This window comes from Blastomyces dermatitidis (assembly GCF_000003525.1).
Source record: "Blastomyces dermatitidis ER-3 genomic scaffold supercont1.2, whole genome shotgun sequence".
NCBI lineage: Eukaryota > Fungi > Ascomycota > Eurotiomycetes > Onygenales > Ajellomycetaceae > Blastomyces > Blastomyces dermatitidis.
Window position 1 is genome coordinate 4,057,021 of NW_025544775.1, and position 26,983 is coordinate 4,084,003.

At 30.5% G+C, this 26,983-nt stretch overlaps 1 protein-coding gene and 1 pseudogene across 2 annotated transcripts; both read left to right on the forward strand.

Moving 5' to 3' along the window:
• Positions 1-2,263: 2,263 nt before the first annotated feature.
• Positions 2,264-2,352, forward strand: BDCG_16443 (annotated as a pseudogene). Its single transcript has one exon. The product of its transcript is annotated as a tRNA-OTHER (tRNA).
• A 12,838-nt stretch (positions 2,353-15,190) lies between these two features.
• On the forward strand, positions 15,191-16,576 carry BDCG_16444 (uncharacterized protein; the record flags this gene model as incomplete). Its single annotated transcript, XM_045425675.1, has 3 exons — positions 15,191-15,207; positions 15,993-16,053; positions 16,160-16,576. The coding sequence occupies 3 exons, from the start codon at positions 15,191-15,193 to the stop codon at positions 16,574-16,576; spliced, it is 495 nt and encodes a 164-aa protein (XP_045279790.1).
• Positions 16,577-26,983: the final 10,407 nt, after the last annotated feature.

A 26,983-nucleotide genomic window follows, 5' to 3' on the forward strand; every position in this document is an offset into this window, starting at 1 on the left:
GAATGATGAAGTTTTCAAAGAAGAATAACTCAATTGAAGCTATAACTGGTTTTTAAACTTTAATATCAGTCATTAACTGAGAAAAGAACTGCTGATTGATTTCATTTCTAATTCTGAAAATGAGGTTGAAGTCTAGCTTATTTCTCTGCAATATGTTCTGATTTGAGACTTTGAGAATAAGTCTTCTATTTCTGGAGATTTGAAGATTTTTCTCTTTTTGCATTTTTTTCTTCACTCTTCTATCAATAGAAGTATGAGCAGTATTCTTCTCAGTTTTCTCAGAATTTTGAGCTGGTTTTGAGATAGCAGATTTAGAGATAGCAGGTTTAGAGATAGCAGATTCAGCTGCTTGAGCATATGTTTTCTTCTGATTTAAAGAAGAAGAAGAAGAAGAAGAAGAAGTAGAAAAGAAAGAAGAGCAAACTGAAGAGTCAGTGATTGTATTAGAAATTTTCAAAGTTTTTTAAACTGTGTTTAAAATTCCAAGTTTAAACTTGATCACTTCCTGTAGTTGTCTAGCCTGAGTATGAAGAATTAACAGAACTTCTTCATTCATCTCACTCAGACACTGCTTTCCAAGAATTTTACTTGCATTTTCAAGTTTCTGTATTTCAAGAACTTGTTGTTTCTCTATTTCTTCTTTCTTTCTTCTCTTCAGAATTTCAATCTCAGAAATAGTATTTGAGAAAGCATTCTTTTTCTCATCAACTGAGTGTACTTTTGAGCTCATTGTTCTTACTCAATGAAAAGTTGATCAGACTAATTCAATTGAGATATTTATTAAACTCTTTTGAATTGAAAAGTTGATCAGACTGTTTCAATTAAGAGGTTTCTAAGTCTGTTTTCAATTGAAAAGTTGGTCAGACTATTTCAAAAGAAGAATAACAGACTTTTGTATATAAAACACCTGATTTTTTTCACACTAGTTCAGTAACTAGGTTAGATTTTTGAAGAGAATCTAATAAACTAAAATTGATTTTTAAGATAAATCAATAAAATCTTTACAATCTCTTTCTTGAGATACAGTGTGAAAAAGTATGATATCAATTGACAATAAATCAGATAATATAACAGTTTTTGAGAGAAAAACTGACAAAAAATAAAGCAATTTTTTGCAGAGAAATTGATTAAAACTATTCAATTTTATTCTAAATTATTCAATTCTTCTCACACAACAAGTGTGCAACTCAAATCAGTTAATAAAGAGTGTAAAAAAAATTAAGTATTAATGAAAGCTCTTCAGTCACTGAAAAAGTAATTCTTACTTAAAAGAATATAAAAATATGATAGAAAATAACTCTGTTTTTAATTCTTTGTAAGAATATTGTATAAAACTCAGAGAAAAACACCTTACTTTTTCAAAAGATAGTAAAAAACTATTTCTAAGATCTTTTTTTTTTTACATTAACTACTGCAGAAGAATGAGATAGAAACTGCTAAGATATATACTACTATATACTCTCTATCAAGACTTTCTCTCTTCAGAGTCTTGATATTATAGAGAATATAAGTCTGTTTCTATATAATAATATAAATATTGTCAGCAGAATGTAGAGAAACTGATTATTTATATCTCAAAATAGAAGACTTTGTCAATGATTATATCAATATAGAGTTAATTCTCAAATTCAATAAAAACCTAGTATTGCTGTTCTCAATTCCTTGCAGAATCTATTGAATATTGAGATATTAAAACTAGATTTAATATATCTCACTGTACAGGGATCAAAGGCTCAGTCAGATCTTGAAGTATACTGATTTTATAGTTGTTAATATACTGTTGACTCATTATCTACTGATTATATATTAAATGCTGTTGCTGAGATATCTTTTTGTATTATTCTGCTGAAAATGAGCCAGATTGAGAGGAATAGTACAAGGATGAGACTTGATGTTGAAGTCTAGATACACTGATGACAGACTGTGAAGATTGCACTTCAGAAGTGTCTGTTGATTATATGCTTGATATTATCACTGAGATATCTTTTTGTATTTTTCTGTCAGGGATGGGCCAGATTGAGAAGGGCGGTACAAGGGTGAGACTTGGCATTGATGTTTTGAAACATCAAAGATGGACAGGGTTTTCGCGAAGATCACTTCTCAGATATCTTCACAATTACAGATTAGGGATCTTTCAAAATCAAGAAGATTGATGTATATGGCTATGTCTCTTCACCTTACAATTTGTATGGCACTTTGGCCCGGGGTTGTGGTGTGATAGGGGTGAATGGGGGATAATCCCACATGGGAGTTTCAAACAACGGCCCCGGTGGCCGAATGGTTAATGCGGCCACCTGGTAGCGCCTTGGCGTGGGAAACCAAGGCGTGTGGGTTCGAAACCCGCAGGGGATACATTAAATCCGGAACTCAAGCACCTCAGGTTCCTAATAAATACAGAGGTGTACAAATCGCTCCAATAAATCGCTCTATGTTCCTGGGCTGGGAAGTTATTATCGCATGTATCTAATTGTCACTCCTTTGTATTTCCTATGTTCTTGTTATCTTGGCGTGGTCTCAACACCTGTATTTCCTCCTGTATAACCAACACTTGGCCTGTATTTAACATCACGCAAGGACTCATCATAAGCTCCGCTTGCATATGAGTATAATGGAAGAATAATAATAATAATAAAGTTTCAAACAACGTCTAGTTCACATTTGGCTGAATATCTCCACCACCACACAGGGTATGCGGTCGGCGATGGGGTCCAAATGCTCGTATGATCGAGGGCTTTTCGATGGATCTATCGGCGGGTTCTTATTCGAAAAATCGAGCGAGTTCGTGGTGGGGCGGTTGCAACTTCATACTGTAGAAGAGCATGTTATAGAAGCGCATGAGAAATGTATAAAAATATCAATTTATCAACTTACAAAGCATCTCAGTCATCTGCTTCAATTGAAGTGAGATTCTCTTCAATCAGTGATTGATTTTCACAGTACTTTTAACAGCAGTGCTGACTGATCTCTTCTTAAAGTCAGTCATTCTGAGATATTTTTTTATCTTGAAGATTTATGCTTTTGTCTTCTTTTACAGATAAGTAAGAAAGATCTCTTCAGTCTTAATAGAATCTATCAATACTTGAAGCTCTGAGACTCTCACTCTGTACTGCTTAAGTATCTAGACTTCTTATCAGAGCTGACACAATATCTTTCTATGAAATAATACTTACAGAGAGACAGAAGTCATTGTTATAAATATAATAGAAATAACAGAAGTGAGAGAAGAAATAGATGTATAAAATCCTCTTCTTCTTCAGCTGTTTAGCATAGTGTAGACAAGTGACAGTGCTGATCAGAGACTGTATCAGAGTCTTCTCACAGAGAGAAGATGAAGAAACTGCAGAACTCTGCAGACTTAACTCAGCAGTATTCTGAGCAGAGCTCAGGCATGTGAGAGAGAAACTATGAATTAAGCTTCTTGAAGTCACTGTCTCTGAAATCAAGCTCTTTCCAGGTTTCTCTTCAAATGATTATATAAGGTCATACATCACTGTATTGACTGAGAGAGAAGGCAGCATTACAACAGTGATGAGAGAAATAGAGAATAGACTGAATGCAGACACACCAGCCGGCAGAAGAAATGATATCTCACTGCAAGGCACAGCAACTTCTGCTGCAGCTGTAAGAGATATAGAAGAAGAAGAAGGTGTGACAATGAGAGTAATACTCTCACAGCTCATTGACACTGTCTCTGTCTCTAATCTGGCTTTCTTGATGATCACAGAGACCACAGCTACACTATGAAGATGTTTACTCACTAGAAAATATCAGAATAAGTTCTTTATTATTCTTCAAGAATGATACTCTCATACACTCACTGTTACAATTGAGAGAGAGAGAAGAAAAATGTTTTATAAAGAAGAAAATCTTTTCAAAAAATCCTGTTACTACTGTTAACTTTGTCTTTAAAACATATCACTTTTACAGAGAATTTCATATATAAGATGAAATATAATAAGAGATCTATAAGTCACTTGTTAACTATATTTTTCATATTTCAAATTGATATATAAGAAACTCACTTATCACATGTTTGATTTGAATAAAGATGAGTAAAGAAAGATCTATATAGTCAGCAGAAAAACTCATCTATTTCTTTATATTATATACAGCATATACACTGTTAATTGATTAGTAACTGTTACTATACAATAAAGATAATTTCTAATCTGATAATCTTGAGAGTATAGAGACTATACTCTTAAAGAGAAGAGTATTATTATACTTCTGATCATACTAAGACTCTATTACAGTTTCACACAGCTTATCACTTTCATATGAATAATTTCATCTCATTCAAACTGGTTTTCAATTACTTTATAACATTATTCAGATATATCATAGAAAGATCTGATTAATGAATATAAGAATCTCACTTCTATATAAGATTAGCAGATTACTCTTTTTTAGTAATAAGATGCTGCTGAGGTATCACTTCAGCTATTCTTACTCATGAAATGAGAGAAGAGTATCTGCTCATTATCTATATAGAATAGCTAGATGCTGACTTCTTATCAAAGAAGTCAGTGATTCATTTTCTCTTCTACTGAAAGATATACAAGAGTTACTGTGTATCTCATACAATCTTCTTAGTATACTAAGTATCATATCTGTGATATTCTTGCAATAACTCTGTAGTCTATGAGCTCACTATTTAAGCAAGATAGTCAAGCTCACTTATACAGCTTTTCAAACAACTATCTCTATGTGATGCTGCTGACTAGTTACCGCTTCGGTTCCGCCATGTTATAACTGTATAAAGAAATAGAAGAGTTTTTCTACTGACTATGTAGATCTTTCTTTTCTCATCTTTATTCAAATTAAACATGTGATAAGTGAGTTTCTTATATATCAATTTGAAATGTAGAAAATGTAGTTAATAAGTGACTTATAGATCTCTTATCATATTTCATTCTATATATAAAATTCTCTGAAAAAGTGATGTATTTTAGAGATAAAGCTAACAGTAGTGACAGAATTTTTTGAAAAGATTCTCTCTCTCTGTGATATATTTTTCTTCCTCTTCTCTCATCTGTAATAGTGAGTGCATGAGAGTATCATTCTTGAGAGATAATAAGAGACTTATTCTGATGTTTTCTAGTGAGTAATAAATATCTTTATGATATGACTGTGATCTCTGTAACTGTTAAGAAAGCTCAGTTGAAGATGAAGACAGCAGTGTTAACAGACTGTGAGAGCACTGCTTTCATTATTTCATCTTCTTCTTCTTCTTTCTCTGCTTCTCTTACAGTCACAGCAGTAGTTACTGTATCTTATAGTGAAGTGTCATCTCTTCTACTGATCAGTTTGTCTGTGTTCAGTTCTTCTTCTATTCTCTTCATTATTATTATAATGCCATCTCTCTCTTCAGTTAATACAGTGATGTATGACTTTGTGTGATCATTCAGAAAAAATCTTGAAGAGAGCTTGATTCTGAGAATAGTGACTCTGAGAAGCTCAATCTGTAGTTTCTCTTCTGCAGCATATCTAAGCTCTGCTCAGAATACTGCTAAATTAAGTCTGCAGAGTTCTGTGATTTCTTTGTCTTCTCTCTGTGAAAAGGCTTCAGTGCAGTCTTTGATCAGTATTACTACTTATCTGCACTGTGCTAAGCAGCTGAAGAAGAGAAGAATCTTATATACTTATCTCTTCTCTTACTCTTATTGTTTCTATTATATCTGTAATAATGACTTCTGTCTCTCTGTAAGTATTATCTACTCTACAAGAAGATATTATATCAGCTTTGACAAGAAGCTCAGATGCTCAAGTAGTATAGAGTAAGAGTCTCAGAGCTTCAAGTATTGATAAATTCTGTTAAGACTGAGAAGATTTCTCTTACTTATCTATAAAAGAAAATCAAAGTGTGAATCTCTGAGATGAAAAAACATCTCAGAATAGCTGATCTTAAGAAGAGATCAGTCAGTGCTACTATTGAAAGTGTTATAGAGATTAATCACTTATTGAAGAGAATCTTACTTCAATTGAAGTAGATAACTGAGATACTTTATAAATTAATAAGTTGATACTTTAAGCATCTTTTATACTCTTTTACAGTATACTTCTCTATGATACTACAGTGCTAACTTCTCTGCAGATAAAGATACTAATACTGAAGACTTCAAAAGTGAAGAATGAGTTTGATAAAGATATGATTATTGATAAGTAGACTCTGATTTCTCCTTTTACTTTTTCAGCAGACTACAGCTCTATTAGAATAGCAGCAGTCTGCAGATTAATAATATTAATCTTTTTATTAATTTTAAATATTTCTTTTCTCTAATTACTTGAAGAATTTTACACTTGTATAGTCTTATTAAACTTCTAAAAAATTCTTTAAGAGAAAATGGAAGAAGAGTGCTACAGAGTTTATAAGATATCAGCTTATTATTATGAGATTATCTCTAAAAAAACTCTTTAAGAAAAAATAAGAAGTCTTAAGCAGTATTTCTTATTTAACATCTCTGATGTGTAATGAGACAGTCTCTACTAGTCATCTCATAGCTTGCAATCTCTTTCTCAGCATTTTTCAAATGCTTAAGCAGTTTTCACAAATTCTCTGATAATAAATAATCTTCTTATTTAATAAGATATTGAAGCTTGCTATAATGTGTTCACTTATTCAATATTTTCTTCATAAGATATTCAGTATCATTCTCAATCTCAATATTATCTGACTGAGGCAGCTCTGTCTCAGAGTGTTACTTATAGAGCTTCAAATAGAAAATGTGAAAAACAGAATGAATTGATTTCAATTCTGAGAGTAATTTTAACTTGTATATCTACTTACTTATCACTCTTATTACTGTGAAAGATTCTAGTCATTACTCACTGAGCTTCTTACACAGTCTCATTGTCTTGATATTCTTTGCTGAAAGTAGCACTTAATCTCTTATCAAGAACTTCATTGAAAGATGTTTTTTATAAGAGGCCTACACTGAATAGATTGGTATTATATTAATAGGTCTTATATAATAAAGAGAAAAATGTTAGAGAAGAAGAAAAAGAAAGAGAAAGTGTGAGAATCAGCAATTAAAGTGAATATTTATACGCGTATGTAGTGGTGTATGCAGTGGAGCTTCAGGGCGGAAGAATCTATACACATTCATAATGGCTGAGAATCGGCGATTGAGAATGGCCGAGAATCAGAGTGTACGCGTTTGTGGCGGCTGAGGATCAGCAATTGAGAATGGCTGTGAATTGAAGTGTACACATTCAAGAATAAAGTGATTGAAATCTGTGAAGTGTAATGAAATAGTCTATATAATTGATTGAGTACAGCCTGTCACATTAGCCTCTCTCTTTCAGAAGCAGTTCTCATTGATCAAGAGTCAGTGTTTCAGATAATACAGAACTCAGAGTTCAGGTCAGTTGATTATAGTTAACTCATTTCACAAGATATTATCAGTCACAGCTGCAGAATCTCTCATTGAGAATATTCTCAATCTCTCACTCAAGCTTATTATCTTCTTCTATGATGTCTGATAGCTGTCAGTCAAAAGTCAGTTCAGAAGAGAATAAGTTGATAACAGTGCAGTGAAGCAAGCTTGTGTGAAAGATATTATAAATCTCTGATAATATATTAAGACAGTAGTTATAGCTATCTAGAACTTCTATCACTTTATACTTGATATAATGATAATTCAGTGTATGAGATGAATATATAATCTGTATATTCTTAAGATTCAATCACATCAAGTCTTCTATCTTATATTATTCAGCAGAGTCTCAGTGAATATTGATTTAATTCTCTTGATCTTGTTTTACAGTTGTCATGAAGACCTCTGTTCAGTCATGAGTAGACTGACCGCTGAGATCATGAATTTCACGTTTGATCTCATTTGATCTGATCTCATACATTTCTTGACGAGAATCCCGCTGGGACTAATCATTAAATAAACATGCAAAGTGACTATATATCAGATCTCAAAATGAAATCATGACTTGAAAAAAATGAGAAAGTGATCTCATTTAGTTCTATTTAGTTCCATTCTTGACATAAAGTTACTATTTTTAGACATTTTAAGGTTTTTTTTAGACTATTTTTAATTTTCTAAAAAGTAACACTTTTTGATAACACTCAAATGAGATTTAAAGTCATTTAAAGCAATAAAAATAATTTAAATTGAGAAGTGAAAATCATGATCTCATTTGGAAAATGTGACAAGAGTAGACAGTAAGTCTCACTGGGACAGTATGAGACTACTATCTAATGTTAGAACCGTGTAATGGGATCTGTCAAATTGGCAATGAGACTATCAAAAATTCTGGTCCTGGTCCCAGACACGGTCACACGGTCAGTCTAGTTATAAGCATCTCAGAGCTTCATTACTATATTATCAGTGATCTGAATTGAACTGCAGAGATTCAGTGTGAACTGTGTAATCTCTAGAAGATTCAACACTTTCATGTGATAATCATGTATAAGAAAGAACAGACTTATATCTATTAAAACAGCATCTTATTCATTGATAGCAATCTCTGTGTGTAGAAGCAGATTATATCAATCATCTTATAAGTGATTGTAGAACTTGTAGAGATAATTCTTTACAGTCTGAATTATCTGTTCTGACATATCATCAGTCTTGAGATGATAGACAGTTAACAGATAGTATGTAATCTTGAGAACTTAACAGATTCTTATTCAGAGAGTGCTCATGAATTAACAGTTCTGATCTGATACTATGAATCTCAGCAATTCATGCATTCAATAGAATGAGCTTCATAGAAAAGCTTCAGTAACTTATTCAGTATTCATCTTATCACAAGATTTCAATATTATATCTTTACTCAATCAGTTCATGATAATCAGAATATTTCTACAACTCTTACTCTCAGAGAGATCAATAGTGAAGTTAATTATCACATCTCATCAGATTCTATCAGAGATATTAAGTGATTTCAGTAGTTCTTTTCTACAGTTCTTTCACAAAGTGATAGAAGAATAACAGTTGCAGTTTTGAATAAAATATCTGATACTGTTTAATATCTCAGGTCAGTAGAACTCTTAAGAGATTATTTAATACAATTGTTCATGACCTGAGTGACTAATTATATATAAATCATGCATCTCTTGCATTATCTAAGTGTGTAAGAGTTCAGAGTAAAGAACTCAATGTCATTTATAAAACTGCAGAGTGTTATTATCATCAATTAAGTATTCTAAGATATCAGTTCTTATATATAGTTCTGACAAGAATCAGAGTACTTCTTAATACACTACTTCAGCAAGTGCTTGAAGAAGTTCATTAGTTTGAGCTGTTACATATTATAATTCATTCAGTGTTGATTTGAGAGAAGTTGAAATATTAGTGTGAATAGCAGTTCAGAGAGAGAGTGTTCTAATCAGAGAAGTATATATAGTATTATGAGTTGTTCTATCTTGATCAATCAATATCTTCAGATTCAAGAGTCAGTGTTCTCAGTTCATTCAGTGTGTGTCTGTTATATTAGATAGTATATCTTGTTCTCATTATAAGAGAGCATCTGTTATCAAGTTCTGACTGCTGAGATGATAGTGTATTATAAAATAAAAGCAGCTTAGAAATTCAGATTATCATATCTATCATTCAATGAGTTTACAGATGATTGTAAAGTACTTGAGATTCTTATAATCTGTGATTATCTCAAATTCAGAGATACTTCAGAGTTTAAAGTCTCATTCTTCTAGACAGTGTACAATTGTAAGAAGTTTCTTATTATAGATCTCATAATTGCATTCAGCAGGACTCAGTTTCTTAGACATGAAGACATAAAATCATAGAACATCTTCATCATCATATTATAATATTTATCACGCTCCCAGCCGCGTCAAGACTCTGTTGCAGTTTCACACGGCTCATCGCTTTCATGCGGATGATTCCATTCATCCCGCAGGCCGTCTGAACCGGTTTCCAACCACTCTATAACATCATTCAGATATATCATAGAAAGATCTGATTGATGAATATAAGAACCTCACTTCTATATAAGATCAGCAGATTACTCTTCCTTGACAATGAGACACTGCTGAGGTATCGCTTCAGCTATTCTTACTTATGAAATGAGAGAAGAATATCTGCTCATTGTCTATATAGAATAGCTAGATACTGACTTCTTATCAAAAAAGTCAGTGATTTGTTTTTCTTCTACTGAAATATATATGAGAGTTACTGTGTATCTCATACAATCTTCTTAGTATACTAAGTATTATATCTGTGATATTCTTGTAATAACTCTGTAGTCTATGAGCTCACTATTCAAGCAAGATAGTCAAGCCCACTTATACAGCTTCTCAACAACTATCTTTACATAATGCTACTGACTAGTCACTACTTCAGTTTCATCATATTACAATTCAAATTACTCAATCTGATTATAAGTTTGAATCAGTCAAGCTCTAACAGACTGATATAATTTCATACACCTGTGCTAAGACTGATCTGATCTCATTCTCTGAGAGAAACACTACATCATTCTCTAGGGTATGTACATCTCTACTCTGATAGAAATCCGAGATTTCTGAACCTGCTGCATATTTTGATATCAGCTTCTCAATCACTCTGCCACTGCCGCGGCATCTACACACCTACATCTATCATGAAAATAGAGAGATTAAGATCAGAGATTCACTGAGATATAAGAGAAATATCTTGTCTGAATTTCACAGCTTCATCTGTACTCTTGAATGAAAATTCCACCTTAATCTGAGTCAGTATAATACTCATGAGATATAAGTAATATACATTGTCAATCTTCTTGAAGACATCTCTGCAACTACTTGAGTCATCAAGAAGAGAGAGCTTGAGTGTATTAATACTGTTATGACTTAGGAAGAATTCAAGAACTTTCTACTGAACTAAATTAAAGATTACTGCAATCACAGCTTCACAGCAGTGCAGTGATTCAACTCATTATATCAATAAGATGATGAGAATTCTTTTGATTTCAATACAAGATTTGAAGAATATTGAGAGAAATTAACTGATAATTTGAATTAATTAAAAATACACCTTTATCTTGCAAAGCTGACTCACAAGATGTGAATAATAATATCATAATATCAGAGTTTATTAATTAATCACACTGAGCTTGTCAACCTGACTTCTCAGATCTGTTTAAATAATCAATTCTTCAAAAAAAAGATTAACAAGACTTCTTCTAAGTAATTAATGATGAGATTTAAATAATACTGTGATGACTTTAATGCAGAGAAAGTAAAGAAGAATTTCAAGTATTCTGATTCTTCACTCACTGTGAAGAAATGTTAAAAAAGATTTAACAAAGATCTCTGTTTCAACTGCAGAGCTGATAATCACTATATCAGTGATTGTAAAAAGCTGAAGAAGAGAAGAAACTGAGAAGATATCTTCTGAAAGTTAACTTCTCTTCTAATAAACATATCTGTGAAAGATAAAGAAGAGAAAGAAAAGAATTGATAATTCTCACATCTCTGAGTTCATGTTATAATCACAATGCATACTCTGAATGAGAAGATATTAGTGAGATGTCTACTCAACTCTGAAGTGAATATTAACTTCATATTCTATTTCTTTTCTTTAATGAAGAATTGAAAGAAGATAGATCTGTCAGATCATATAAAATTTACTGATGAAATAAAATATCACTGTTTTAACATAATTCAAGTGAAGTGTATGATTACAGATTCAGAAGAAATCTTCAAGAAGAGCAGTCTGCTTCTTTATACAGTTAATATCATAGATGAGAATGTTATTCTAGATCTTTTATAATTGAGAGAAAACAATTCTCTCATTGACTGAGTTACTCAGATGTGATAATACTGCCTCACTGATGAAGAGATAGTAATAGAGAAATCTGAAGAGTTTCATTGAAAGAATCTTGAGAAAAAGATTGAGTTGATATACTGCATAGCAGGTGATTGAAACTTGAGAATAGATGAAGAAGTTATCATTCTTACTGTAAGATTAGTAGCAGTATCTGTCATTGAAGATGAATGTATACAACATCTCTTTACAGATTTTAAGAATGTCTTTTTGAAAAGAAAAGCAGTGAAGTTTCCTGATATCAAGATATAATATAAGATTTATCTTGAAGACAGTGTAACAGTGCTGTACAGGCCTCTTTACAACTTATCTATAAAGAAATTGAATGTTCTACACAAATATCTTGAAGAAGTGTAATCAAAGAACTGAATATATTTATCAAAGAGTTCAGCAGAGATGTCTATACTCTTTATACTTAAGAAGAATGATAGGCTATGTCTATGTGTAGACTACAGAGATCTTAATAAGATGATAGTTAAGAATTGCTATTTATTACTATTCATTAATGAGATGATTGATTGATTATCTGAAGCAAAGATATTCTCAAAGATTGATATATGAGATGTCTATCATAGAATCAGAGTTAATGAAGATGATGTTTAAAAAACAGCTTTTCATACTAAGTACAGCAATTTTGAATATCTTGTTTTATCTTTTGATCTTTGTAACACTTCAGCTATCTTCCAGATCTATATAAATAAGACACTGCAGGGCCTTGTCAACATCTTCTGCATAGTATACTTGAACAACATTCTAATCTTCTCAAAAACAGAGAAAGAACATGATACTCATGTTTGAGAAGTATTGCGTCACTTGAGACAGTATCAACTCTATGTATACACTGAAAAATACTCATTCTACATGCAGAAGATTGATTTCTTAGATTATATTATTGAGATGAATGACATTTCAATGAACAGAAGCTGAGTCTCTGCTATTGAGAACTGATCAGTGCTGTGAATGTATTATAAGATACAGATATTTCTAAAATTTATAAATTTCTACAGATAATTCATCTATACATATTCACAGATTACTGTTTCTCTTACAGATCTGTTAAAGAAAAGTGTGAAAGACAGAAAAATGAGACTGTTTATTCTCACTCAAGACACTGTGTAGATGTTTGTGAAATTGAAACAAGCTTTTACAGATGTTATAATGCTGAATCACTTTGATTCTGACTTATTCAGTCAGTGTGAGACTGATGCATCTGAGAATAGAATCTGTGAAATCTTTTCACAGTTGATATCAGAGATCTTTCAATGTTAAAAGAATCAGAGAATAATCACTTCTGAGAAAATAGATAATGAATTATCTGTGAAAGAAGACTTTTTCACAGAGTCTATAAGATATTATGAATAAAGATCAGTGACTGTCTTCTTCAGAAAGTTATCATTCACACAGAGAAGATATAATACTCATAATTAGAAGATATTAGTAATTATTGAATTTTTTAAGATCTGATAACATTCTCTTCAGAATAGTAAGTACTCAGTGCAAGTTCTTACTAATTATACAAATCTATGTTACTTCTTGACAACAAAGAGCTTGACAGAATGTTAAGCCAGATGAGCAGAGCTGCTTTCAGAGTATGATTTCTATATTTAATACTGTTCAGATTGACTTAACCCTGCTAATACACTGTCTAAACCGCCTGATTATAATATTATTAATGTGCAGAAGAATTCTATAAAAGAATCTCTATCATCACTGTAGAAGAAGCTGACTGCAGAGAATTGAGATTCTCTGAAGCTTAGAAACAGCACTGATAAGACAGCTGTGTGACTCAGTATAGAAGATGAAAGAAAACCTGAGTCTCTGCAGAGAACTGATACTGAAGATCATAAGCTTCTCATATTATATCTTACAATTATTCAATTAATAAAGAATGAAACAGTCTACAATCTTTTAATCTAACTACTTTTAGAATTCATTGATAAGTTATAGAATAGAGATATCTCTACTATAGCTTAAATTCAGAAGTTGAAGAAGAAAGAATCTGATTTAAACTTGAAAAAGACAGACTCTGAGCAGAGCAGTATCACTAAGAAATCAAGTCACTGATAACTAGAAGAATGTGAACTTCTACTACTGAATAATTCAGTCTTTGTTTCTTGTAGCAGAGCAGTGCATCAGAAGTTATTGAGAATTCATCATAATAATTCTCATACAGAGTACTTTGAGTTAGAGAAGACTGAGATGCTTCTAAAATGTAAATATATTTAGAACAAGCTCTGAGCAGATGTCAAAGAGTATGTTAAGACTTGTAATATCTATCAAAGAATAAAAGTCTCACAGTATAAGTAATACAGCAAGTTAATATCACTGCCTGTTTCAAAGAGCTTATAACAGAATCTATTAATGAATTTCATAGTTAATCTGCTGAAGTTGATAAAAGTCAAAGAATATAACTTAATTTTAATTATTATTAACTACTTCATGAAGATGATCAGATATATTTCTATTTATAAAAAGATTAAAGTCTCTGAATTGACTGATCTGTTTTTAGATATTATTATTTATAATCACAGTGCTCTGAAATTGTTAATAATAGATTGATAATTTCTTTTTATTAGTAAATACTGATCAGCTTTTTACTATTATTTTATAATAAGATGTTTTCTTAGTACTGTATTTCATTCACAGACAGATGATCAGACTGAATATTAGAATCAGATACTAGAACAGTAACTTTAAGTATTCTATTTATATTATCAGAATAATTGATTAAAATATCTTCTAATCACTGAATTTATATATAGTAATATAAAGAATGTAATCTTAAAGATATCTTGTTTTTATACTTATTATAAATATAATTCTTCATTACTCAGTGACATCATAGATGATATTTTAAAAAGAGAGATAGAGAGTCAGAATATTGAATAAATACAAAGAATGAAGTATCTCTCAGTGCTAGAAGTAAAAGTGAGATTAAAACTTTTGAACAAAATTTATGAGAAGATAATGAAAAGCATTCATTACACTCAGAAGTGATAGATGAAATACTATAATTAAAAACATCTTTCAATGAAGTTCTTAATAGAGAATTAAGTACTACTTTCAGCAAAGAATATCAAGATAATGAGACTGTGTAAAAAGCTTAGTGAGTAGTAACTAGAATCTTTCTCAGTAATAAAAGTAATAAGTAAGCAGATATATGAGTTAAAATTACTCACAGAATTGAAATTAATTCATTTTATTTTTCATATTTTCTATTTAAAGCTCTATAAGTAATACTCTGAAGTGAAGCTGTCTTAGCTGAATAATATTAAGATTAAGAGTGATACTGAATATCTTATAGAGAAAATATTGAATAAATGAATATATTAAAATAAGCTTTAATATCTTGTTAAATGAGAAGACTATTCATTGTCAGAGAATTTATAAAATTACTTAAGTATTTAAAAATGCTGAGAAAGAGATTGTAAGCTATAAGACAGCTAGTAGAGACTACTCTATTATACATCAAAGATATTGAATAAGAAATACTGCTTAAGACTTCTTATTTTTTTTAAAGAGTTTTTTAAAGATAATCTTATAATAATAAGTTAGTGTCTTATAAGCTCTGTAGCACTCTTCTTCTATTTTCTCTTAAAGAGTTTTTTAGAAGTTTAATGAGACTATATAAGTATAAAATTCCTGAAATAGTTAGAGAAAAGAGATATTAAAAATCAATAAAAAGATTAATATTATCAACTTATAGACTACTGCTATTCTAATAAAGCTGCAGCTCACTGAAAAAGTAAAAAGAGAGATCAGAGTCTACTCATTAATAACTACACTCTTATTAAACTTATTCTTTATTATTAAAGTCTCTGATATTAGTATCTTTATCTGCTGAGAAGTTAGTACTGCAGTACTGTAGAGAAGTATACTGTAGAAGAGTATAAAAGATACTGAAAGTATTAACTTATTAACTTATAAAGCATCTCAGTCATCTACTTTAACTGAAGTAAGATTCTCTTCAATCAGTAATTAATCTCTGTGACACTTTTAATAGCAGTATTAGCTGATTTCTTCTTAAGATTAGTCATTCTGAGATGTTTTTTCATCTCAGAGATTCATACTTTTATCTTCTTTTATAGATAAGTAAGAGAGATTTTCTCAGTCTTGACAGAATCTGTTAATACTTAAAGCTCTGAGACTCTCACTCTGTACTGCTTGAGTATCTGAGCTTCTTGTCAGAGCTGATACAACATCTTCTTATAGAGTAGATAATACTTACAGAGAGATAGAAGTTATTATTACAGATATAACAGAAATAACAGAAGTAAGAGAAGAAATAAGTGTATAAAATCTCTCTCATTTTCAGCTGTTTAACACAGTACAGATAAGTAGTGATGCTGATCAGAGACTGTACTGAAGCCTTCTTATAGAGAGAAGATGAAGAAACTGCAGAAGTCTGCAGACTTAATTTAGCAGCAGCTCAAGCAGGGCTCAGATATGCTGCAGAAGAGAAACTACAGATTAAGCTTCTTAAAGTCACTGTCTCTGAAACCAAGCTCTTCTCAGGTTTCTCTTCAAATGATTACATGAGGTTATACATCACTGTATTGACTGAGAGGGAAGGCAGTGTTGCAACAGCAGTGAGAGAGGCAGAAAATAGACCAGACACAGATGTATCAGCTAGCAGAAGAAATAACATCTCACTGCAAGATACAGCAACTACCACCATGGCTGCAAGAGAAGCAGAAGAAGATGTGACAATGAAAGTGATACTTCTGTGGCTCATTAACACTGCTGCCTTCAATCTGGCTTTCTTAACAGTCACAGAGACTGCAGCTGCATCATGAAGATGTTTATTATTCACTAGAAAATGTCAGAATAAGTCTCTTATTATTCTTCAAGAATGATACTCTCATGTACTCACTGTTATAATTGAGAGAAGAGAGAAGAAAAATGTTTCATAGAGAAGAGAGATCTTTTTGAAAAATTCTGCTACTACTGTTAGCTTTGTCTCTGAAATACATCACTTTTATAGAGAATTTTATATATAAGATGAAATATGATGAGAGATCTACAAGTTACTTATTAACTATGTTTTTCATATTCTAAATCAATATATAAGAAACTCACTTATTATACATTTAATTTGAATGAAGATGAATAAAGAAAGATCTACATAGTTAGTAGAAAAACTCATCTATTTCTTTATATTACATGCAGTATATATACTGTCAATCAGTTAGTAATCATTGTTATATAACAAAGATAATTTCTAATTCAGTAATCTTGAGAGAATAGAGACTATATTCTTAAAGAGAAGAGTATTATTATGCTCTCAGCTGTGTCAAGACTCTGTTACAGTTTTACACAGTTTATTACTTTCATGTGAATAATTTCATTCATTCTGCTGATTATTCAAACTAGTTTTCAACTACTCTATAATATCATTCAGATATATCATAGAAAGATCTGATTGATAAATATAAGAATCTCACTTCTATACAATATCAGCAGATTACTCTTTCTTGACAATGAGACACTACTAAGATATCACTTCAGCTATTCTCACTCATGAAATGAGAGAAGAGTATTCACTTATTATCTATATAGAATAGCTAGATACTGGCTTCTTATCAAAGAAGTCAGCAATTTGTTTTTCTTCTACTGAAATATATACAAGAGTTACTATGTGTCTCATACAATCTTCTTAGTATATTAAGTATCATATCTGTGATATTCTTGCAATAACTCTGTAGTCTACAAGCTCACTATTCAAGCAAGATAGTCAAGCTCACTCATACAGCTTCTCAACAACTATCTCTACATGACACCGCCGACTAGCCACTGCTTCGGTTCTGTCATGTTACAATATTACTTCTTCTATTACATAGTCAGAGAATTCAGCTTCAATAACTGTTTTATAATCAGAGTTAAATATTATTAACAGAGAAGTATTAATGAATATCTTCTTTATCTGTATAAATACAGCTTCAGTGTTCACTGATTACTGAAATACTGAGTTCTTCTTGATAAGTTCTATAAGTGATCTTGTAATATCTGAGAAGTTTTATATAAATCACTGATAGAAGTTAGCAAATTCAATGAAGCTTTATATATCTTTCACAGTACACAGAGCTTCTCATTCAAGAATAACAGAGACTTTCTCAGAATCCATTCAAATCTCCTCGTCAGCTTCTATAATAAAACTCAGATATTTAATACTCTTGACTTCAAAATCACACTTGTTAATATCAATTGATAGTTCTGCTTCTTATAGTTATTATAATACTCTTCACACATGCTCTTGATATTTCTTTCTGAATTCATCAGTGAAGATGAGAATGTCATCTAGATAAGCAGATGTAAATTCATCAAGAAAGTCTCAGAGTGCTCAGTTAATATACTTCTGAAATGTACTGAAGACATTGATCAGTTCAAAGAGTGTGACTACTCATTCAAAGAGATCATATCATGTTCAGAATACTGTAAGCTACTTATCTTCTTCAGTGATGCAGATCTTATGAAATGTGATAATGACATCTAACTTTGTAAATCATTGAGCTTGGTCAATACAAGCTAGAGTTTCATTAATAAGAGATAAAGAATAACAGTCTTTCTTTGTTAATCTGTTCAATTCTCAATAATTCACACAGAATCAAAGTCCTTCATCTGGTTTCTTTGCAAACAGAATAGAGACTGTGATGAAAGAGTTGTTAATGCATATGAATCTCTTATTCAACAGATCATTGAGTGTCTTTCAAAGAAGAAGAAGTTCATCTCAGAACATGTTATAAAGAGAGTCTTATAACAGTTCAGAGTTCTTATCATTCTTTTTCTCTAACTTAGTACCATGATTCACTTCAAGGCCTTGTAAGAGAGGTATGTTTATAATATTATCTTATTAAAAGACATCTAGATATTTATGATATTATTAAGAGAGTTTCATACAAGAATCTGTTATTATAATATAAGATAAATTTTCTAGAGTCTTTTTAATATCAGTCAGACTGGCAGAATAGATTACTATATAGTTCTACTGTCAGTAACTTCTTTTTCAGAGTATTTCATACATATTAACAGAGATCTGTGTCAGATTCATGATCTTGTGAATATCATCTTTATGAATTCTATTATTGTTAGAGAATATCAAGCTTCTGTTTTAAGTATTCAACAAGATGCCTTGTTCAGATAGTCAGACAAGTTCTAACATAAGATTATAATTAAGATTATTAACTTCATATATATAGGCATCTTCATATAGATGTTCTCTCACATCTATAATCAACTTCACTATGTAATGAGTACAAATGTCTTTTGAATTATCAAATTCTGTGAGAAGTCAGAGTTTTGATATGAGAATACACTGAAGATTATAATATCTTACAACTGAAGATTTTATCATTGCATAGTGATATAGATCACTGTCTATCATGACTTTCATATTATACATATTATCAATCACAGTAGATACAAGAATCACATTCATTATCATTTTCTCTTCAAATTATTATCATCCGACCTCTTCAAGCTCCTGTTTACAAATTTGAACAGAAGCTAATCTTTTCCCTGTTTCATCAGAGTATTTTAATAGTTATCTTCTGAATCTTTCTTCACTGCAATGTGATTGACATGAACAGGTACTGATTCATTCTTTGAATAAGAAGACACTGATCTTTCTCTCAATTGAGAAGATGCTGATCTTTCTCTTAAGTGTGAAGATATATAGATTGATTGACAGTTGAAAGCAATATGTTCTAATCAGTTACAGTTAATACATACTTCACATTGACATTAATCAGTGACTTTGTCAGAAGTAATCTCAGGGACTCAGAAGCCTGTTTGAAAAGCAGAAACTCTTGCTTGTATATAGATATTTGAATTTATTCAGTTCATAGCATCTGCATCATTGCTATTCTTCAGTGCAGGTGTATAAATTACTGAGATATAATGTCTTCTATCACTGTTCTGTATACTCTTAAGCTTGATAAGACAGTCATTCAATATTCAGAGCTGTATGCAGAAGCCTTCATAAGTCTGATCTTTGTCTACACTTATAAGAGTCTGTAAGAGTTTGAAAGTTAATGTGTTCTTGAGTATACTAATCTTCATTTAATTCTCTCAAGATTGATCATCTGTTTCTAGAATTTTAATGTTGAAATCAGAGAGAAATGGTGTAAGAGAAGTATTTCTCTATCAGACACTCTGTAATCAATCTAATACTTTCTGTTACATAGCAGTGTCTCAGAACAGAATATCAAGATATTTGATAATATTGTCAGATATTCACAACATCAGTTTACATACTTTCATTCATGAATGAAACTTCTGTTTCATACAATTCTTCAATTATTCATTGATATATCATTCTTGATTAATTAATGAACTGATAGCATCTCTATCTACACTCAGTTTCATGAGCATTTTCATTCTTCATGATGAGTAGAGAGTGAGATTAAAAGTATTAAAATATACAGAAGCATCTAAGTATTTCTTCAGTGCTTTTATATTCAATTCTATAAATGTTAAAATTGCATAAGTTAATCATTAAATCTCTTCATGTTGAAGTTATTAAGTTACATGCATATCAGCTATTTATTATTATTATAATTTCAACATTGCTCAGAGTCACTGTGACATTATATCTATACTCACATTTGAGAGTTTCATATTATCATTAGACATGATTATATCAACCATCAGATGTATAATTATATGAATATGTTATACATCTGAGTGTCAGAACTCTCAGGTCTTTCACTGACATTCTCTTATAAAATCTTACTCTCTTTGTAACATCTTGTTACAGAGTCAGAGTGACTGATAAGTAAGCTTCTATCTAGAGACTCAGTGTTCACTTAACTGTTTAACTGTTTCTTCATTTCTTATATATTATTACACATTCAGATATCTCTCAATGAATAATCATTTCTAATGAGAAGATGATACATGAATAATCATTTCTAATAAGAAGATGATAAATGTTTTTCTAGTATAAGAGACCTACACTGAATAGATTGATATTATATTAATAGATCTTATATAACAAAGAGAAAAACATTAGAGAAGAAAAAGAAAGAGAAAGTATGAGAATCAGTGATTAAAGTGAATATTTATATGTGTATGTAATGATGTATGCAGTGAAGCTTCAGGGCGGAAGAATCTATACATGTTCATGATGGCCGAGGATCGGCGATCGAGAATGGCTGAGAATCAGAGCATACGCGTTCATGACGGCCGAGGATCAGTGATTGAGAATGGCCGCGAATCGGAGTGTACATGTTCAAGAATGAAGTGGTTGAAATCTGTGAAGTGTAACAGAATAGTCTATATGATTGATCGGGCGCAGCCCGCTACATTTTTAATTATAGTATTCTATCTGCTGCTTCTGAGTGTGATGAATGCTTTTCACTGTCTTCTCATGAATTTTATTGAAAAGTTTTAATCTCACTTTTACTTCTGATACTGAGAGATACTCTGTTCTCTGTATCTGTTCAACATTCTAACTGTCTATTCTCTTCTTTAAAATGTTATCTGTGATATCACTGAGTAATGAAGAATTATATTCATAATAAGCATAGAAAGAAGATACTTTTAAGATTACATTCTTTGCATTATTATATACGAATTCAGCAGTCAGAAGATGTTTGAGTCAATCATTCTAATAATATAAATAGAATAATTAAAGATGCTATTCTAATGTCTGATTCTGATATTCAGTCTGGTCATCTGTCTGCAGATGAAATATGATACTGAGAAGACATGTTATTATAAGATAATAGTAAAAGGCTGATCAGTACTTGCTGATAAAGAGGAATTCTTAATCCATTATCAATGATTTGAGAGCACTGTGATTATAAATAATGATATTTGAAAACAGATCAGTTAATTCAGAGGCTTTAATCTTTTTATAAATACAAATATATCTAATCATCTTTATAAAGCAGTTAACAATGATTAAAATTGAGTTATATTCTTTGACTCTTATCAACTTCAGTAAATCAACTATGAAATTCATCAATAGATTCTATTATAAGCTCTTTGAAACAGACAGTGATATTAACTCATTATATTACTTATACTATGAGATCTTTATTCTTTAACAGATATCATAAGTCTTAATATACTCTTTGACATCTGTTCAGAGCTTGTCTTAAATATATTTACATTTTAGAAGCTTCTTAGTCTTCTGTAATCTAAAGTGTCTTATATGAGAATTATTATAATGAATTCTTAATAACTTCTGACACATTACTCTACTATAAGAGATAAAGACTGAATAATTCAGCAGTAGAAGTTCACATTCTTCTAGTTATCAGTGACTTGATTTGTTAGCAGCTCTGTTCTGCTCAGAATCTGTCTCTTTCAAGTTCAAACTGAATTCTTTCTTCTTCAACTTCTAAATTTAAGCTGTAGTAGAGATATCTCTCTTCTATAACTTATCAATAAATTTCAAAAGTAGTCAGATTGAAAGATTATAGACTGGTTCATTCTTTATCAATTCAATGATATTAAGATATAACATGAGAAGCTTAAAATCTTTAGTATCAGTTCTCTGTGAGAACTCAGGTTTTCTTTCATCTTCTATACTGAGTCATGCAGCTATCTTATCAGTGCTGTTTTCAAGCTTCAGAGAATCTTAATCCTCTGCAGTCAGCTTCTTCTGCAGTGATAACAGAGATTCTTTTATAGAATTCTTCTTCATATCAATGATATTATAATCAGACAGTTAAGATAATATATTGACAGAGTTAAGCTGATCTGAACAGTATCAGATATAAAAATCATACTCTGAAAGCAGCTTCACTCATCTGACTTGACATTCAGTCAAGCTCTTTGTTATCAAGAAGTAATACAGATTTGTATAATTAGTAAGAACTTACACTGAGTACTTACTACTCTGAAGATAATGTTATCAGATCTTAAAGAATTTAACAATTACTAATATATCTTAATCATGAATATCATACTTTCTCTGTATGAGTGATAACTTCTTGAAGGAGAAGATCACTGATCTTTATTCATAGTATCTTATAGACTCTGTAAAAAAGTCTTCTCTCACAGTCATTTCATTATCTGTATTCTCAGAGATAATTATTCTCTCATTCTTTTAATATTGAAAGATCTTCAATGTCAACTGTGAAAAGATTTCACAGATCTCATTCTCAGATACATCAGTCTCACACTGACTAAGTAAGTCAGAGTTAAAGTGATTCAGTATTATAACATCTGTAAAAGCTTATTTCAATTCTGTAAATATCTACACAGTATCTTGAGTAAGAGTAAATGATTTTATTTTTCTATCTTTCACACTTCTCTTTAACAGATCTGTAAGAGAAGCAGTAATCTGTGAATATACATAGATAAATTATCTGTAGAAATTTATAAATTCTAGAAACATCTGCATCTCATAGTATATTCACAGCACTGATCAGTTCTCAATGATAAAGACTTAGCTTCTATTCATTGAAATGCTGTTCATCTCAATAATATAATCTAAGAAATCAATCTTCTGCATGTAGAATGAGCATTTTTCAGTGTTTATATAGAATTGATACTGTCTCAAACAACTCAACACTTCTTAAATATGAGTATCATGTTCTTTCTCTGATTTTGAGAAGATTAGAATGTCATTCAGATATACTATATAGAAGACATTGACAAGGCTCTGCAGTGTTTCATTTATATAGATCTGAAAGATGACTGAAGCATTACAAAGATCAAAAGATAAAACAAGATATTCAAAATTACTGTACTTGATATAAAAAGCTGTTATTCAAACATTGTCTTCATTAACCCTGATTCTATGATAGACATCTTATATATTAATCTTTGAGAATATCTTTGCTTCAGATAATTAATTGATTATCTTGTCAATTAATAATAATGAATAGTGATTCATAACTGTCATCTTATTGAGACCTCTGTAGTCTATGTATAGATGTAGTCTATTATTCTTCTTAAATACAAAGAGTATAGATGTCTCTGTCAGACTCTTTGATAAGTGTATTAAGTTCTTTGATTGTGCTTTCTTAAGACATTTACACAGAATATTCAATTTCTTTATAGACAAGTTGTAAAGAGACTTATACAGTGTCATTGCACTGTCTTCAAGATAAATCTTATATCATATCTTGATATTAGAAAACTTCACTGCTTCTCTTTCTAAAAAGACATTCTTATAATCTATAAAGAGATATTGTATACATCTATCTTAAATGATGAATACTACTGCTAATCTTGCAGTAAGAGTGATGACTTCTTCATCTATTTTCAAGTCTCAGTCACCTGCTATACAGTATATCAACTCTGTCTTTTTCTCAAGATTCTTTCAATGAAACTCTTCAAATTTCTCTATCACTGTCTCTTTATGAGTGAGATGATACTGTCACATCTGAGTAACTCAGTCAATGAGAGAATTATTTTCTCTTAATCATAGAAGATCTAGAATAATGTTCTTATCTATGATATTAACTGTGTGAAGAAGCAGACTGCTCTTCTTAAAGATTTCTTCTAAGTCTGTGACTATATACTTCACTTGAATTATGTTAAAATGATGATATTTCATTTCATCAGTAAATTTCATATGATCTGACAGATCTATCTTCTTTCAACTCTTTGTCAAAGAAAAGAAATAGAATAAGAAGTTAATATCTATCTCAGAGTCAAGTAAATATCTCACTGATATCTTCTCATTCAGAGTATGTATTATGATCATAATATAAACTTAAAGATATGAGAATTATCAATTCTTTCTTTCTTTCTCTTCTTTATCTTTCACAGATATATTTATTAGAAGAGAAGTCAACTTTGAGAAGATATCTTCTCAGTTTCTTCTCTTCTTCAGCTTCTTACAATCACTGATATAGTGATCATCAGCTCTGCAGTTAGAATAGAGATCTTTATTAAATCTTTTTTAACATTTCTTTACAGTGAGTGAAGAATCGGAATACTTGAAATTCTTCTTTACTTTCTCTGTATTAAAGCTGTCACAGTGCTGTTTAGATCTTATCATTGATTACTTAAAAGAGATCTTATTGATCTTTTTCTCAGAGAATTGATTATTCAAATAGATTTAAAAAGTCAGATTGATAAGCTTAGTATAATTGATTAAAGAACTCTGATATTATAATATCATTATTCACATCTTATAAGTCAGCTTTGTAAGATAAAGCTATATTTTTAATTGATTCAAATTATTAGTCAATTTCTCTCAATATTCTTTAAATCTTATAATAAAATCAGAAGAATTCTTATTATCTTATTAATATAATAAGTTAAACTGCTGTATTACTGTGAAGCTGTAATTACAGTGATCTTTAATTTAATTCAGTAGAAAGTTCTTGAATTCTTTTCAAGTCATGATAGTATTAATACACTTAAGCTCTCTCTTCTTAATGACTCAAGTAGTTACAGAGATGTCTTCAAGAAGGTTGACAGTGTATATTACTCATATCTCATGAGTATTATACTGACTCAGATTAAGGTGAAATTTCTGTTCAAGAATACAGATAAAGCTGTGAAATTCAGATAATATATTTCTCTTATATCTCAAAGAATCTCTGATCTTAATCTCTCTATCTCTATAATAGATGTAGGTGTGTAAAGACTGTGATGATAACAGAATGATTGAAGAGTCTATATTAAAATATACAGCAGGTTCAGAAATCTCAGATTTCTACTGAGATAGAGATGTACACACTCTAGAGAATGATGTAGTGTTTCTCTCAGAGAGTGAGATCAGATCACTTCTCATATAGATGCATAAGATTATATTAGTCTGTTAGAGCTTAACTGATTCAAACTTATAATCAGATTGAATGATTCAAATTGTAATATAGTAAAACTTAAACAGTGATTAGTTAGCAGTATTATATAGAGATAGTTGTTTAAGAAGTTCTATAAATAAACTTGATTATCTTACTTAAATAGTGAGCTTATAGACTACAGAGTTATTATAAGAATATCACAGATATAATACTTAGTATACTAAGAAGATTGTATAAGATATACAGTAACTCTTGTATATATTTCAGTCAGAGAAAAATGAATCACTGACTTCTTTGATACAAAGTCAGTATCTAGCTATTCTATATAAATAATAAGCAGATATTCTTCTCTCATTTCATAAGTAAGAATAGCTGAAGTAATATCTCAGCAGTATTTCACTGTTAAGAAAGAGTAATCTGCTGACCTTATATAGAAGCAGAGTTCTTATATTCATTAATTGAATCTTTCTATGATATATCTGAATGATGTTATAGAGTGATTGAAAACCAGTTCAGATGATCTGCGGGATGAATGAAATCATCTGCATGAAAGTGATGAGCCGTGTGAAACCGCAACAGAGTCTTGGCGCGGCCGGAAGCGTGACATAAGTGATCACAGCTTAAGAAAGTTGCTTTTCAGTTCATAGATATCTCTGAAGATCATGTCTAGATACTTAATTTAAGAGTGTTTATAAGCAGTAAGTATTTCTTGTAGAAAAATAGCTTGATCTTATAAGAGATACTCAAGAATGTTCTTTACTAAGATTGATTTATTCATAGATTTGAAGAATTTCTCTATCACAGATACAGAGAATAATATTCTATAAGTAATTAATAAGTTCTCTAAGACTTCTTTTATAGAGATTATTCATAATTCAGATGACTGCTTCTGAGTGTCTGTAGTAGAGTTTACAGAGATTGAAGTATATAAGTTTCTAGTTCTTTCAGTTATAACAGACAGTTACTGACTGACAGAGCTTGAAATGTAAGAATAAGTACTTACAGACAATTATTCAGATGTTTGCAGCTTGATATAATATATACTATTAACTACTAGAAGTATTCACAGTAGAAAGATAAAATGTAAAGATTAAATATATAATAGTATTCAAGCTGAGTTATGAATAGTATTCATGAACTTCAGTCTATATAGCTGTGTGTAGTCAAGACCTGCTAACTCTATTAATTATATAAGAGATAGAAATAGAAGTAAAGAACCCGCGAGAAGCAGAATTTCTTACATAATTTCTTAATAATATTACTCTGCTCAGAGTCTGTCTCTTTTAAGTTTAAACTGAATTCTTTCTTCTTTAACTTTTAAATTCGAGCTATAGTAGAGATATCTCTCTGCTATAACTTATTAATAAATTTTAAAAGTAGTCAGATTGAAAGATTATAGACTGTTTTATCTTTTATTAATTTAATAATAGTAAGATATAATATAAGAAGCTTATAATCTTTAGTATTAATTCTCTGTAAGAATCTGAG